This window comes from Lineus longissimus, chromosome 8, assembly GCF_910592395.1.
Source record: "Lineus longissimus chromosome 8, tnLinLong1.2, whole genome shotgun sequence".
Lineage (NCBI taxonomy): Eukaryota > Metazoa > Nemertea > Pilidiophora > Heteronemertea > Lineidae > Lineus > Lineus longissimus.
In genome coordinates this window covers 16034299-16050380 of record NC_088315.1, presented here as the reverse complement: position 1 = coordinate 16050380, position 16082 = coordinate 16034299, and the positions used below count along the sequence as shown (strand labels likewise).

The window sequence follows — 16082 nt, the reverse complement described above, 5'->3', positions numbered from 1 at the left end:
TGATAAAAGGTGCAAAATGCATGAAATCCAAATTCTGAAGTAAAATCTTTTCACTCATAAGATCTTCTTGAGTAAAATTTGGGTCTTTAATTTGGCATGCTGGAGGGGTCGTGGCATGTTGCAGGACCCCTGTCATTTCGGCACTTAAAAACCTGGTCAGTGAGGAGGTCTATAACTTTTACCACTGAACATGTAAAAATATAAAATCAATCAATGATTATGATTGAAATACATAACATTGGCCTAGTCTCATCATGCTCGGACTCGGAGTGGGCCTTGACGAATTCGAAGAAGTTTGTTTTGGCGCTGACGACCAGTCGTGCGTTTCACCTTGAACAAAGGGTCGCCGTTCTCTATTCATTGGACCTTGGGCCTTCTGACGTGTTCTGTAATCTGAGTGTGCGCATTTGATTTGTTTTTTGGCGCTGATTTTGTCGACCATCGACGGATAGGCTATTGGCTGAGACAATCAGATTTATGCAGTCTTTGAAGAATTTTTTCTTTTACCGTCTTAAGTTTTAAGGAACGAGTTGACTAACCAAGCACCACTGTTCAATGGATTTATAGTTGAATGCGACATTTCCGATCGGGGATTCTAAAGTTTAGCCAGTTTGAAGACAAGCGCTGATTAGTGATTCATCTTCTTCAAAAAGGCCTAGCCTATTCCATTCATGGTGATGATGATGAAATCTAATGACGACATCAACTTTTTCGAAGAAGTTTGTTTGGGCGCTGTCAATCATGCAGTCATGCTTTTCACTTTGAACAAATGGTCACAGCTGGCTGGGCATTGCCCACAGTCAGCTTGGACCTTTGACGTGTCCTGAGTGTGCGCATTGATTGTTTGGCCTTGGGGGCTTGCACATGTATTCTGTAAATCACACTTGTAAGTTGGGAATTGGTTTCGACCGCCCCTTGTCCAACCTATATGTCACTTTTCTGGCTGCTCACCTGCGACATAGAGTTTATTTTTAGAATGGGAAACTCCTTGGGGAAACTCCGCTTCAGAAATAAATGAAAAAGTGGGTTTCATAGTTGACTGGCTATGCCTAATGGGTGTTGAGTTGTTGGACCTCAACTTCATGATTGACATGATTGATTGATAAAAGCATGAAAAATTGACTCATTTGATAAAATGCTGTTTCCAGGATGTTGCTGGGAAACCATCATCATCATCATCATCATATATCATATCATTACTGGCGTCGTAACCCTATTGGATTTTTGCCGGAGGTATGGACTCCACTATAGGCTACTGTCCACCTATGTAGGATCTTTTACTTGCCCTGGCATAGACACTCGGGTACAAGGGACCACAGCTTTTAGTCTCATCCGACAGACCCTCGAGTATTTCATACGTTAATGTACGTGTTGTGAAGAGCCAGGAATTTTAGTTCCTTGAAAGCCACGCCGGTTCATCCAGAAATACAATCCTGGGTTCTCCCCGGGATCGAACCCGGGCCCTATTGCGTGGTAGCCAGCAGTGTTAACCACTAGGCTATGAGGCTCCTTCTAACCATGTATCAACTCCCCCAAGAAAAAGACTATCTCTGTAAAATAGCAAAAATATCTTGTTTTCTTCTACTTTGATAAGAATCCTTCTTTTAATCATAATAATGCATTTAATGTGTGTGATATGATAGGATAGTCTTCAAACTTTACTACTACTACTTAGTACAAGCACTTTTCTGTGATATTTGGAACCTTGCTCATAGCAGTTTTTAGGGATTTAGCTTTAACTTTTTCTCTATTTTCAGGTCAGCGTAATGATGATGTCTTTGAAATCAGGGAGACAACTGGTTACAGTCGTCAAATGGCTATCAAACTATTTATCATCGGCACCTCGAAGGAATAAGACAAATTTAATCGATCATCGCTGTATGTCATCATTGGCAGAGAAATGGAATACACCCAGCACGAGAATGTGCAGTGAACCTGCTACTATTTGTACCAGTAGCGGCATTTCCTACCGAAGATATTCGGAGACATCTGGTAATAAAGGTACAAGTTGACCATTCGTCTAACTTTCCAGTTCAGTGTGGAGTGCAGAGTGGCCAAACTTTGCAGAGTTATGGGGTGAAGCTCTGTTTAAATTTGACGTCATTCCCCGAAAATCGTGATGCGACATTGTTTTCAACAAAGGCTGACCCCTCCATTCAGTTCAGCCACTCCACCACAAGGTGTGTTGTTATCTAAATAGGCAAATTTGTCTCTGAGTCCATCCTTCATAGTGGAGGGGTGGAAGGGGAAAGGGGGAGATACATCTACTTATATCATGTTGTCCCATTGTAAAATGGATGTTTACGATGAGAATTCTACAGATTTATTCGGATTGTATAATTTTTTTTCTGACTTTGTAACCCACTATATCGAAATTATGTCTTTCAATGGCCTAAAAGCATTTAAAGGGGGCCTATAGGCTAATAGGCAGGAGCTAATTTGGCCATCTTCAAGTGACTAGTATACACAGTAAGGGCCCTTGGTCATGTCAGACTTAGCACTGAATATATCCCTCGTACAAGCGTGAATCATTTCGACCAACTGAGATATGAGAGACCCCTATTGGCGACTTCGTGTAACTTTATTTTGCCTGTCTAGCTGCTGCCTATATTGTCCCTTTAAGTTAAAAAAAGTGATAAAAGCAGATATTTTTGGAAGAGAATGTCTGCTGTGTTTTTCCAAGTTTTTGAGGGTGACCATTCTCGTCTATGACTTGTGTAGCAATGGCAATTGAACTTTGATATGTTTCTGTTTTAGATGACTATGATGACGAGGCCATTGAAGATGAACGATATAATGAATATGTTGGTGATCAGTTAGGCTACCTTCTGCCAGAAGGTGGTCACAGAGTTCTAGTTGTACAGCCAGGTGAGTGTGTTCTTAGAATTAAAGAGTAAGTAGAATAGAGCCACACTGCTCTTATTTCTGTAGTTCCAGCAACATTTAAAACGCCCCAGAAACTTCTGAGTGGATATCAGGTTGTACATTATGACTTCTATGGGCCCATTTACGTCTGGCTGGCCATTCCCGCCAAAAAAACGCACTGGAGGCCACCATTTACATCGTATGATGTCACAAATTTGTATGTTACGTCATTGCGCCAAGGTGCGTAAATTTTGCAAGTACTCGACCCGTCGGTGACACGAGGACGTCCTTTTTGGATTTTACATGGTACGACGTCATTTTCCAAAACATGGCCGACGTCTGTTTTTGGCGCCAAGATATTTGCCCCTTGAATGGCCATTTTAAATCTCGGATAGGTCATGTGGCAATATTTCGGCATGAAACATTCAAGATGAAACATTTCGTTTTCAGACATCAAGTGGGGGCCAAGGAAGCCCAGGTTAACTAATGCAGCTTTGCAATTGGCTGAGGGTTGTGCTTTAATAAAAACTCTTCCAAAATGGCAGGTCGTGGACAAGGTAAATAAATTCTTCTTCTTCTTCAGTGTTCGCTCTGCACTTGGAGGTGATTTTCTCCAGGGAGTATTCCTCCTCCAAGGCAGGATGAGCGTTTGTGCATGACACTACGGTTAATGTGCCAATTGAGTTTATTGGCCTAGTGAATCCTACTGTTACCACTAGGCTATGAAGCTCCCTGTAAATAAGTTGTTGAAAACAGTAATAAGCGAGTCCTGAAGCCCCTGCTTTATGACTGTTGCATCAAGAAACTGCTTACTGGGTTCGCCTGCAGCTGGGTTGTGCTTGTGTGAAAAATCATCACCTGTGGTTCAATTTACCGAAAGCAGCAGCGTTCTCCAACCACATTAATCGCCATGGCGGGCCGTCATGGCGAGATCGTAGGCTGCCATCCCGAAAATTTCCATTGACTCGCCCGCCAAGTTGCCATCCTTTGCCGCCTTGCCGGATTTTTAAATAAAATTGAAATCACGTATCACATATCTTCTCGTTTGATCCCATTGTACCCTGTATATTAATTGAAAGAGACTGCTGATTTTACGCCGACGGCTATTATCATCCACCTGCGGCACACTTGCAAGCACACTTGCTTAGTCTACAATCTCTTTTTATCATAATTAAAAACAATCGTCCCCGCTCTGCCGCTAGCCGATCGTACAGGTGCGCTTTTGTCCACTCCCTTGACATCCTTGCCAAGGCTTACGGGTGGTTGTTATTGGCCGACCGTCGTCTGCCGGAACACGTGGATAGTAATGGCAGTACTTCAGGCAGTGCAGTTGGGTTGGGCGCGCGAAGTGGATATTGCTACTGACTGGGTAGGCCTGCATATTTTTATTCGATTGGTTGGAATTGTGACTGCTCGCTCAGAATTTCTTAATGAGAGTAGGCGAACGCTTACGTAGCGGCTAGTAGCCTACTGCCAGCCCGGCGGTTTTGCGACTTTGTGTCTGTTCTTTCCGCGTCCGGTGTTCAAAGCTTCCGTCGCACACAGAAATGCCCTGTGTCGAAGCTACGATAAAAACGTCATAATCATCTCGGGTGCCAGGAAATTACGTCTAAGCCTCCCAAATTTTGAAATTTTTCAGGGGGAATACCCCCAGACACGCCATGTGCGGAACGGCTCTCGCTGGTCGGCTTCGCCGCCAAGGCGAATTTCAGAAAGTTCGAGGGAATTTGAATTTGAATAACCGTGAGTATACGGTCTGCGGCTGTGAAATCAATCATGGCAGACCGTATATGTACGGCTTGCTGGCTGATGGAGTTGATAGCAGCAATATATCATCCTGTGGCTGGATTGTTTGGTCACCGATTCGACCATCCTCCAGATTGGTCCAACTTAAACGCCTGTAATCAGTGTGTACTGCCGTTTGTAGTTCAGGTAGTTCAGGCTCAGGGCACTGCGTCCATAAATTTCCTCCCCAAGTAGACCCTCCATTATTTAGGTTGCCTCTCTTATGAATAAGATCTCAGATCTCTACTTTACGCCCCGAAAAGAAGACTGATGGCAGGGTAGTTTTAATAAATTGTCAGGGCCATTTAGTATTAAAATCCCTTTGGTGTTACTCTTTTTTAAAGTCCATCCATGAGTCATGCCTTCGATGAGTGGCTAGAGGGTGCTTATGAGTAGTATTTGGGGTACTATCGGACGAATTGACCTTTTGGTATGAAAATATGGGAAAAGGCGGCACTGTGTACAGTTCTTTAAAGCATAGATACTTTTAAATTTTTTGGACGGCGAACTTGCATCATCACGGAGATGATCCTGTGTCTCATGGATTTTAATGCCACGGCCAAGTCGGGATTTTATGCTGATCAATAGGAACGGACATTCATTGTCATGTGAGTTAATATCATGTCTTTTATCAGCCATATTCAAATGTGGTTCCTGCTTCGTAAAAATACATCACGAATGCTTCTGCAAACACCCAAGGCCAGCTTCGTGACGCCGGAGTTATCAACAGTGTAGCAATGCTTCACAACCAACGTAACGTCGCCACAACAAGCACAGTAGCCAGCGACGTCAGACCTGTCACTTGAACAAAAACCATCCGTCAATTCACATCATAACCCCACTGATGAGCCTTTGCGATGCAAAATAAATGAGGCGAAACGCGTCTGGAGGTCTATTTAAAAGTATCTATGCTTTAAGGAACTGTACACAGTGCCGCCTGTTCCCAAGGAGGATACCGCGGTGAGGTCATATCACGTGATCACATCCCATGTTAGTGATCGCTATGGCCAATCAGATTCAGTCTACTGACAGCACCAGTACTGAACACATCTCTACGTCCCACTGCCTGGTGCGCTCCTGTACACAAAAACACCAATAGACATGAAATATTGCAATACCTAGTATGGATTCTTCCTGTGTAAAATAGAATTTACAGAGCAGATTAGCTTCCACGAATAAAAAAGACGTTTGGCGTGGCCAAAGTGTGGAAATAATGTCTCCGCTAAAATACACTACGAAATACACTAGGCAATGCACTACGCGATACACGGTAGAGATGCAGTTGAGTTTGTTATTATTTTGACTTAGAAGCCCGCCCATATCATAATATATTCATGTATTCATGAAGTATGAACTCATTTCTGTCCCATTACCCATACAACTCTAAGAACAGTCAATTTCTCCTTTAAGTTTAATCATCACCGAAACCGCGATATTCGCAGGAAGATTTCGTTCTAGTGTCCGAAAATGCATGATCTTACAGGGGCGCTAACTCGACAAATAGAGGGGATCTATGGGGATCTATGCGAGTTTTAGGTCCTACAGGTCTCGAACTTGTAAAATCTGTAAACATGCCTCCAAATCCCATTAGGATAATGAAGAGATTGCCCCATATCTGGGAGACTATTTTTAAACCATCGCTAATTTTGGAAGATCGGTGCCCGGCTATTTGGTTTTAAAAACCCTATTTTTCCCCATCAAAACAGCACTTTTCATTATTCAAATGATAACTTATTGTCTGAAGACTTATTTCATAGCAGAAAAGTACTTATAACTCTGATTTGATGCGAAAAATCTAACTTTGTTTGATGACTTGATTTTCCCTTGGCCGTGTATCGAGTTTGTTTACAATATGCAGCGCCATCTTGGAAAAGCCGTGACGTCACCGCGGTATCCTCCTTGGCCTGTTCCCATATTTTCATACGAATTGACCTTTTGACCTAGTTTCATATGACCTTGGAACATATGAAAATTCATGTGTTTGACCTTAACATCGGTATAGGAAATATGTCCCTGACCTTGGTCGACATGAAAGTTCATATGTGTCCATGGCATTATTGAAGTGAATATAACCTTTTGCATGATTCTAGTTACACCATTTGTTGAAATGGAGCGTTTCAGTGAAGTTCGGATGACAAGGAGTTTGTTGGTGACCTTGGTGGCATTTTTTCTCAGTGAATTCTTTTTACTTGTTGTTTTTTCATTTTACATGTCTGAAAAATCTGAAAACGTGTCCGATTGCCTCAGAGTCAATGTTTCAAATCAAGATTTTGAAAGAAATCAGACCGATCTGCCACAATTTCGAAATTGCGCATCAGGAATTGATCTGGGAAATGATGTCTATACACATGTCTGCTGGTATCAAAAGGAAATTGTTGTGGATATTCGAAAATTCATTGAAAACCTTGCTCAGCCTCTAGGATTAGGAATAGGCCTGAAAAAAGAGAATAGCAATTGGCATTTTTAAGAATAAGAGAGTTGACTTCAGCGAGACCTTCTCACTGCAGAGATGGCATTGAACAAGAACAGAACATTACCATCAGCCGTGAAGGCAACTCTCAATTATATCTTGCATCAAGCTTTTCAAAATGATGGTGTTTCAGACATGGAAGGAGCGCTGGTTGTAGGTCAAGAAGTTTTCAATGGCTTGATCAAGGATCATGATACAAGGAATAGTGGAAGAATGATATCCTTAGGAAACTTGTTGTTCAACAAAAAATTGTATGTTTTAAATCGGTCCATATCACCGGAAAAAGAATATGGACCGTTCACAATGGAACAGATTTTTGTTATGGAAAGAACTCCAGTAAGGACATCTTTAGAATGCCTGGAATTTTTGGATAAATTTCCTGAATTAGATGAATCGCGATGTAAGAATGCTGGCAATTGACGGCAGGCCAATTACCCATTTCTGACAACTTTCCAAAGCCCTGTGAATGTGAAATTAGCTCACAGGGCAAAGCCCTGTGAAATTAGCTCACAAGGTGAAACCCTGCGAATTTAGGTCACAAGCATTTTTAGCTCAGCTGACAAAGTCAGCGAAGCTGGTCATATTACTAAGGGAATGGTGTCCGTCCTTCCTGCCATCCTGCCATCCTTCCATGTCAATTTTGGGCATTTTGTAACCGCAAGACCTAGGCACTTTGTTGACACTGCTAAATTAGGAGTAGCCCAAGGGGAACTCAGAAACCAAAAATCAGTGCGATCCTACCTAGATTTGGCGAATGAGGTCATCGGGAAGTTTAAACTTCTTTCCTTTATACCTCGGTTCACAGAGGAAATATTGTTTTCAAATCTGACCGAATATTTTTTAATGATTTTTCATTTTGACTTGTAATGGAATTAGTTTAGTTTTCACCGCCAGTTGGCGCTACAGGCACATTTGACAGATTTTTTGACGATTCAAAAGCCCGGGTTATGACGTATAGTTGCGCAGTTGTATTCTGCGCATTGAATTGGCCAGGGAACCGGGCTATATTTCAGCATACCCACTGTGACCAGATTGATTTTGCAACAAGTAACCAATTTTCTGCTAAAAAGTAGTCAAGTAGGCGATATTATCGCTAGTTCCTTTTAGTGGGTAGTCATAAGGTCTTAAGGGAATACTTTCAGGAATTAGTTCTTGAAAATTTGGCCACAGTTCTGTGAAAACGATATCGGAAGTGCACGCTCTGTTCGCGATGTATTTTGAAGTGGAGAATTCCCACAGTATGTGCAGTGAATGGGCATGATTTTGTTTGCATATTAGTTTTTAGGACTACGATTCTTACATGAGTAAAAAGTAGACGTTTTAAGCAACACAATAATGTTACTCCCATAAAAATTGATTCAAAATTGACAGAGCTACGGCATTCTGTTCGGCAATTGGCAGCGCTGATAAAATACATTGCATGCTAATGCATGCCAAATGGCACACTTTAAAAAGCGCTCATTGGACAACGTAGGGAATCACCAGAAATGACGTCATCGCTGGTCTAAATCTTCTATATAATAATATTAGAAGGGGGACGAATAAAGTCACACTTAGAGGCATTGGATCGCCTTGAAATTTTTCATGAATGGTGGTGACACCTTACCCTGATGCAACGTCTTGGTTTTATTCAAAAATTTACTTCAGCAGAGCAGTAATGAGGGATTTTTAATCGGACACTGTCAATTCTCCTTACCACTCACAGAAGCCAAGCCATTGCTGTTAAGTTATGCAGGGGCTTAATCAATTACCTGCACTCCCTGTGGGGTGTCCGGGTGAATAACATTATCTTTTGAACAGCTGGCTGTAGGGGGATGATTGGAACAGCCGGTATACCTGCTGACCTGCTGAACCCAGGTTAATGTTATTTTCAATCCACGATTGCAGGTCACCTGATTTTCGAGATTTCGCGGGAAATGAAATTGTAAACAAACGCATGTGTGCAGTTCAAATGTAAACAAAAATGTATTTTTGGTACTTTTGGTTGCTGGACTTGGGTTTTCCCGCAGTTAGGAGCTGGGGTCAAATTGGTGGTCAATTGTTTATGGGTGCTGTTTTAGTCAGAGGTAGCCCTTGATTATGAAGGGATTTTCAAATTAAGGTGGCCATGGTCATTTTATGTGCTCACCACAGCTTTCAATACTTGATGTATCTGAAGAGGCGCGCGAAACCTGACATAGCCTTACCAAGGAGCTGCTCACGGTGCTGAACTTCCAGCTTGCCTGTCGACTACATGTAGGAGGAGCACGCATTTTAAAGTTATAGTAGTGATAGTACAGTTGGTTCGAGCCATTTGGAAGCCGACATGTGAAGGCCTATCTGGGTTCTCCTTCTTCTCCGTATAAAAAGGGGCATATTGCTGACTAAGGAACGAGGCATATTGACATTGCCTTATCATCCCTATCAGACCAATTGATATACTTTTATATGCACGCATACATCACGCCATTGCAGGGTCCGAGTCTGTGGACGATTGGTTTGATTAATTTGTCTCTTCGATATTGCTCCTTTATTGCATTAGATTTTCATCGCGATTCAATCTATTCAAGATATAGCCAATTTGAACCTGTCTGCGCCAAGGATAGATTGGTTCCCGATCGACTCACTAGGGATACGCAGTAGAGCACAATGTCATGAAAAACAACCTTTGTATTGTAAATTCCAATCACCTGCAGGACAGGTCAATTTCTCTCAATAAAATTAACTTTGTTGACTCCTGTAATCTCTACCTTATTAAAAAAAAAGACAGTGGTGTTAGTCCCAAACTGGTCATTTCTATTTATTTTGACCTCTGTTAAATCAGGATACCTCTCAATTACAGACAGCATTTTGTATCCTTGTGCTGTACAACCCAGCCTGGACATACCACAGTTGTCCATGGAGAAGTCTCATCCTCTCTGACATTTCTTTTCTGTAAAGCTACCGATACAACATACTGAACTGGGGATATCTTCCGTTGCCTCCTGTAATATTTACATACCATGGCTGATTAGTTCAATCATATTTCATCCAGCTGGCAGCTCTGCATTGTAAATTTTAGTGGTATAACGTGTTCTCTTGACCTTCAAACAGTAGTATAAAGCCGATATTTACTACTTTACACCCTTAGTCCTATGTTATTAGGTCATCCAGCTGAGCGCCGGGCCCTTGGGCCTCTTGTTTGTTTACAGGGAGAATCAATTTCTCCAAATAAATTTTTTTAAATCCTCAAGGGCTTTGACCTTTACATGACCCAGATTCAAGGTATTGTGGTTTACCAGGCAAAGTCCTGTGAATACTGGTCAAATGCGAGTCCATTTCTCTGAAAAGTTTTCGAAAATGCCACCTTGTTATTGACCTTGACCTTGACGTGACCCAGATTCAGGGTATTGTTATTCAGGCTATTGTTGAAACCTTGCCTGTGATTGGTCCATGAGGGCAATTGTGCATCATGTATAAATATCCAACCGCCGAAGGTGAAGGCATCAGTTTGAAAATCGGATTCAGAGAGTCCACATCATTACACTGCAGACCACCAAGGTATAGTGTTCCATTGTTTTTTTTCACTATTGTTCTCCCCTTAACCCTTTGCCACTTGTCACCAGATTTCCCATATTACCATTGTAACAACTGGCGTAGTTCCACCACTTATCGCCAGGGGGCAGCATCTATCGGATATGATGATGAAGTTAATATACATCATCACCACCAGAGTTGCCATATTACCATTGATGAGCAAGTGGCATAGTTCCACTGCTTATCATAGATGAACTTAATAGGCCTATACATCATAGGAGCTCATACTTTGAATATATTTTACCCTGGTTTTTACCTTTGGCCATCAGATCAGAATCCTTGCCACGAGCACTTACGATTGCCCTAGGATATGGCATGATATATGTTGCAATATTCAATAAAAATATTTTTCATGCAATATTGATTTTTGTTCATTCATCGTTTCATTTTTGATGCAATGTTACACTTTTTTATGCAATGTTAAAATTTCCATTCAATGTGTGTTCATATTTGATGCAATGTTACATTTCTTTATGCAATGTTTACTCGATAATTGTTCATTCAATATTTCATATTTGATGCAATAATTCACTTTTTTCATGCAATAATGCTCAAATTTTCATTCGATAGTTGCCCTGATAATTGATCATTCGATGTTTCGTATTCGATTCAATGTTTCACTTTTTATGCAATAACGATTTCTAAATTTCATAAAATGATCATGTTATATTTGGCAATTATTCATTCAATGTTGGCGGAAACTTTTTCATTCAATATTTTGCGAAAATATTTATGCGAAAACTGCATTGTGGGTAATATTAGAAACGCGGACGCTGATTGGCTAATCTCGTGACGGGGAATAAGACAGACTTACCAAAAGCTCCATTGGTCTCACTAGCCAGTGGTGATCAGGTCAACATTGGTCCCCCTTAAAAAAAAAGTTCTTCAATCTCAGGCGATTAACATGGATACAGATAAGCCTATCATATCGCTATTGCTGCATGTTCAAATGTCGGTGTCCTGGGTATTTTGTAAAGAGGTAGCTCTGACGATTATTTGAGGAAAATATCAGCTTCTTCTGTGCACGTCCGCAGTGACCAGGCCTCGCATGCTTTTTATAGCTCAATCGGATGTTGACATGAACTGGTTCCTGTCAGAGTGCACATGTTCAAGCTCGATCCACTGTCATCAAAAACTGGAGATACAAATGTTGGAGATGAATTACTATCATCCTCACTACCAACACCACCATCAACACCACCATCAACACCACCACAAATACTATGCCCACCGCCACTCCCACTATCATATTCACCCATACAAATACCATCATTTCTATGTACACCACCAAGGAGTGAAATTGATTCGCTCAAAGTGTCCATTGACGACTCGGCACTTATGAGGGAGGCCATGATGTTATGTTCGGGGGCTTTCCCTGACACAACAGACCAACAAAGTGGCAAGGGTACTGTGGGCAATCAAGCCAAGAGTTTTTGCCACACACTCTCGTAGAGGATGATCTTGTCCTTGATCATTGAAGTGAAGAGGTCAAAAGAGCAAGTGAGCACCTCCTTGAGCTGAGTAATCAGAATCCACAGGTAGATGTTGACCTCGCTGCTCTTCTTGAGGATCCGCCCTACGATTTACTCACTTTGAATTATGCGGGGGTAAATCCTTTACTTGAAGATGAGGTTGATATCCTATCAACTCCTCAAATGGATGTCATATCCACCCAAATGCAGGGATTTAGCCCCGTAGTGGAAATGCCCTCTTGCTCATTTGATTTGTCTGTGTTTCATACACAGACAAACCAAAAGGCTGATGATGATGATGATGATGAGGGACAAGATCATCATCCTTCTCCAAAGAAGGCAAAAACTATGGTCTCCCCAATCCTAAGGGAGTTGTTGAAAGGGAGTCCATCTTCTACAGCATCATCTGGAAAGAATGTGTGTCAAACAACTCTGCTAACACCAATGCAACAGCCACAACAACAACAAAAACAACAACAACAACAACAATAGACTACAAGAAAAAGGAAATTGACCGAGGAACCCTCCAAGTCTGGGGCATCATCATCAAAGTCAGTGATCATCATTGATGATGATGATGATGATGATGACTTCGAAGTTAAATTACAGAAGTTTAGGGTTCCCTGTCAACAAAAAAAAAAAAAAACACAAAAAACACAACAACAAATTTCACAGCCCTCCTTTGAAAAATACAAAATGGGAGGGGGAGTCCAGACAGTACCTGTTTCATCATCATCATCATCATCATTGAACAAACAACAGGGAGATGATAATGATGCTTTTCAAGTTACAAAACAAAAATTTCGCTCCCCTCCCAAAAAAGAATTCTTTTTTAAGGGTAGGCCTAAACACAAAACACACAAAAAAAAAAAACCAAATAGGTGGTGGTAGTTCTTCGCCCCCCCAAGGTTGCTGCGCCTCACAATGTTGATGATGTTGATAATATTGGTGCTAATGATGATGATGATGACGATGTTAACAATGATGATGATAAAGATGATGGTGATGTCCAAGCTGCCCCTATATCTTGTCCTGCATTTGAACTCCTTTCTGTTAAGGAGAATAATATGTCAAAACAAAATACTGTTCAGAGGGATTATTTAATGAGGGTTAATGGATTACAGAGGGGACTGTCTTTCAATGACATACTTTTTCACATCTCAAATATATTTGCAGAATTACTGAACAGACTTTTAAACAATGTACAACCACATGATAGGGTCAGGCTGGTAATCTCGGGTCCAGGTCTTAGGCACATCAGTCTTCCATTCATGTCCCCTGAGGACTTGAGAAGGTTCTTAGCCAGATTGAAAGGGTGACACAGTCCAATGATGCATGGATATTTGGGAATGAATTTTATGTCAATTTTATACATGCTAGTTTGCCAGTTGGGGGGAAATGGTTGAAGGGGATTTCTGGCCTTGACGAAAAGGTTAAAAGAAAGAAATGTTTCATTGAAATAAAAAATACCGAGGATGAACTTTGCCTGGCACGAGCAATCATGATAGCCAGAGCGCGACTCTGTAATGATCCCCAATATTCACTCATCAGAAAGTCTGATCGACCTCTTCAAGGAATTCTGGCTGAAAAACTTCATGAGGAAGCTGGTGTCCCTAAGACCAAATGCGGTTTAGATGAGGTAGAAAAATGTCAACATGTGTTATCGCCAGGGTTTCAGTTGGTTGTATTTTCTGTTTTGTATTTTGATTGTGTATGTTACAAAGGCCCCCCAGCAGAAAATCAAATAAATATTTATCACTATCGGGATCATTTTTGTCCAATTACAAAAATGAAACCATCTATAGAACACTCTTATTATTGCAGACATTGTAATAAAGGTTATGATAATTATAAAACACACATCTGTGATGCAACATGTGCCTGTTGCAAAAATGATGGAGGGTGTACAATAGTTACCTGGCAAAACTGTGATATTTGTAAACGAGTATTCAAAAGTCCAAGATGTTTTGACAATCATTTGGTTCTCAATGAAAAACCAAAAGTCTATCTGTGATCTCTAAAGAAAATGTATTACCTGTGATAAATCTTATGATGCAAGTGTCAAGCATCTATGTTTTATGTCATATTGTAACACATGCGGGACACATAAACCATCAGAGCATGACTTTTACATTCGTAAACCAGCCCCTCCTAAAAAAATATGATAGAACAAAGTTTCAAAAATTAATATTTTTTTACTTTGAATCAGCTCAAGAACTGGTCCATGAAAATGGTGACAAAGAGCATTTGCCAAATTTATGTGTTGCACATAGGTGTTGTTCTTGTTGTGGTGACCAAGAATGTGCTACTGACAATGAGGAGTTTGTGTGTCTATATTGCCAGACATTAGATGGTACTCAACGGGAAAAAAAGGTATTTTCTGGTCAAAATACTGTGATAGATTTTTGTGAATGGTTATTTGATGGTACTAATAGAGGTGTAGTTGCTGTAGCACACAATAACCAAGGGTATGATGGGTTTTTTATTGTTGATTATCTTCTTCATCAAGGTATCAAACCCAGTAAAATGATTCAGGTTGTACAGAAGATCTTATCCTTTGAAGCGAAAGGTGTCAAATTCTTGGATTCCCTTAGTTTTCTACCAATGCCCTAAGGTCAATTTCCAAAAACCTTCAACCTAAAAGAACTGAAAAAAGGATACTTCCCCCATCTTTTTAACAAGCAGGAGAACCAGAACTATGCAGGTCCAATACCAGATATCGAATATTTTATTCCGGATGGAATGTCTGCTGATAAACGAGAAAGTTTTCTCAAATGGTATGATCAACAGGTTGGAAAACCATATGATTTTCAACAAGAACTTGTATCCTATTGTGAAAGTGATGTAGATATTCTGAGACGAAGTTGTACAAAATTTATTTGTCTGTTTCAAACCACCTCTAATGTCAACCCATTTAAGAAATCTGTTACAATAGCTTCTGCCTGCAGTACTGTTTTCCGCCAAAATTTTATGAAACACTCTTCCATTGCTGTCTTACCCCCATATGGATATGTATATAGTGATAAGTAATCTAGCATTGCCCTAAAATGGCTAGAGTGGGTAATTAAGACAGAGAAAGTGTCTATTCACCATGCAGGAAATGGAGGGGAAAAACATATTGGTGCTTTTAAAGTAGATGGGTTTGATGAGCAGAACAAGACCATTTATGAGTTTGAGGGGTGTTTCTGGCATGGCTGTAATAAATGCTTTTCAAACAGGGAAACAAAAAACCCTCGAGTGGGTGCGACCATGGGTGAACTTCGAGAAAGTACTCTCTTTAGACAAAACTTTCTGAAGCAAAGTGGATACAAGGTCATTCCCAAGAGAGAGTGAGAATTTAGAGAGGAGATAAAAAATAATCCTCTCTTGGAACAATTTACAAAGGATATGATCATCTCGGAACCATTAAACCCTAGAGAGGCCTTCTTTGGAGGAAGGACAAATGCCATAAAACTCTACCACAAATGCAATCAAAATGAAAAAATCAAATATGTGGACTTTACATCTTTATATCCATTGGTTTGCAAATACCAACCCTAGAGAGGCCTTCTTTGGAGGAAGGACAAATGCCATAAAACTCTACCACAAATGCAATCAAAATGAAAAAATCAAATATGTGGACTTTACATCTTTATATCCATGGGTTTGCAAATACCAACATTATCCTGTAGGTCACCCTAAAATTTACAGAGGTGAACAACTTCAACAAATTCACCCTCTCTCTTGTGAAGGCTTGATCAAATGTAAAACATTGCCCCCAAAAGGCTTATTTCTTCCTGTCTTACCAATGAGATTCGACAAAAAGCTTAAGTTTTCTTTATGCTCACTATGTGCTCAAACAAATGAAAAAAAGTTTCATCATACAGACAATGAAAGAGCACTGATTAGGAGCTGGGTTATTTTTGAGGTGACAAAAGCCATCGAAAAGGGATATA

At 40.6% G+C, this 16082-nt stretch overlaps 1 protein-coding gene across 2 annotated transcripts in view; it reads left to right on the top strand.

The window, feature by feature from the left end:
- Positions 1-6: 6 nt before the first annotated feature.
- LOC135492163 (putative GTP-binding protein 6) overlaps positions 7-16082 on the top strand; it is a 33285-nt gene continuing 17209 nt past the window's right edge. Inside the window, exons 1-4 of one of the 2 annotated variants that reach the window (XM_064778396.1) lie at positions 7-39; positions 1758-2001; positions 2758-2868; positions 3316-3422. In XM_064778396.1, coding sequence (XP_064634466.1) covers positions 1767-2001; positions 2758-2868; positions 3316-3422 — 453 coding nt within the window. In that variant the 5' untranslated portion in view covers positions 7-39; positions 1758-1766. Of the gene's footprint in view, positions 156-1757; positions 2002-2757; positions 2869-3315; positions 3423-16082 lie in introns of both variants that reach the window. The other variant, XM_064778395.1, reaches the window with a different exon arrangement.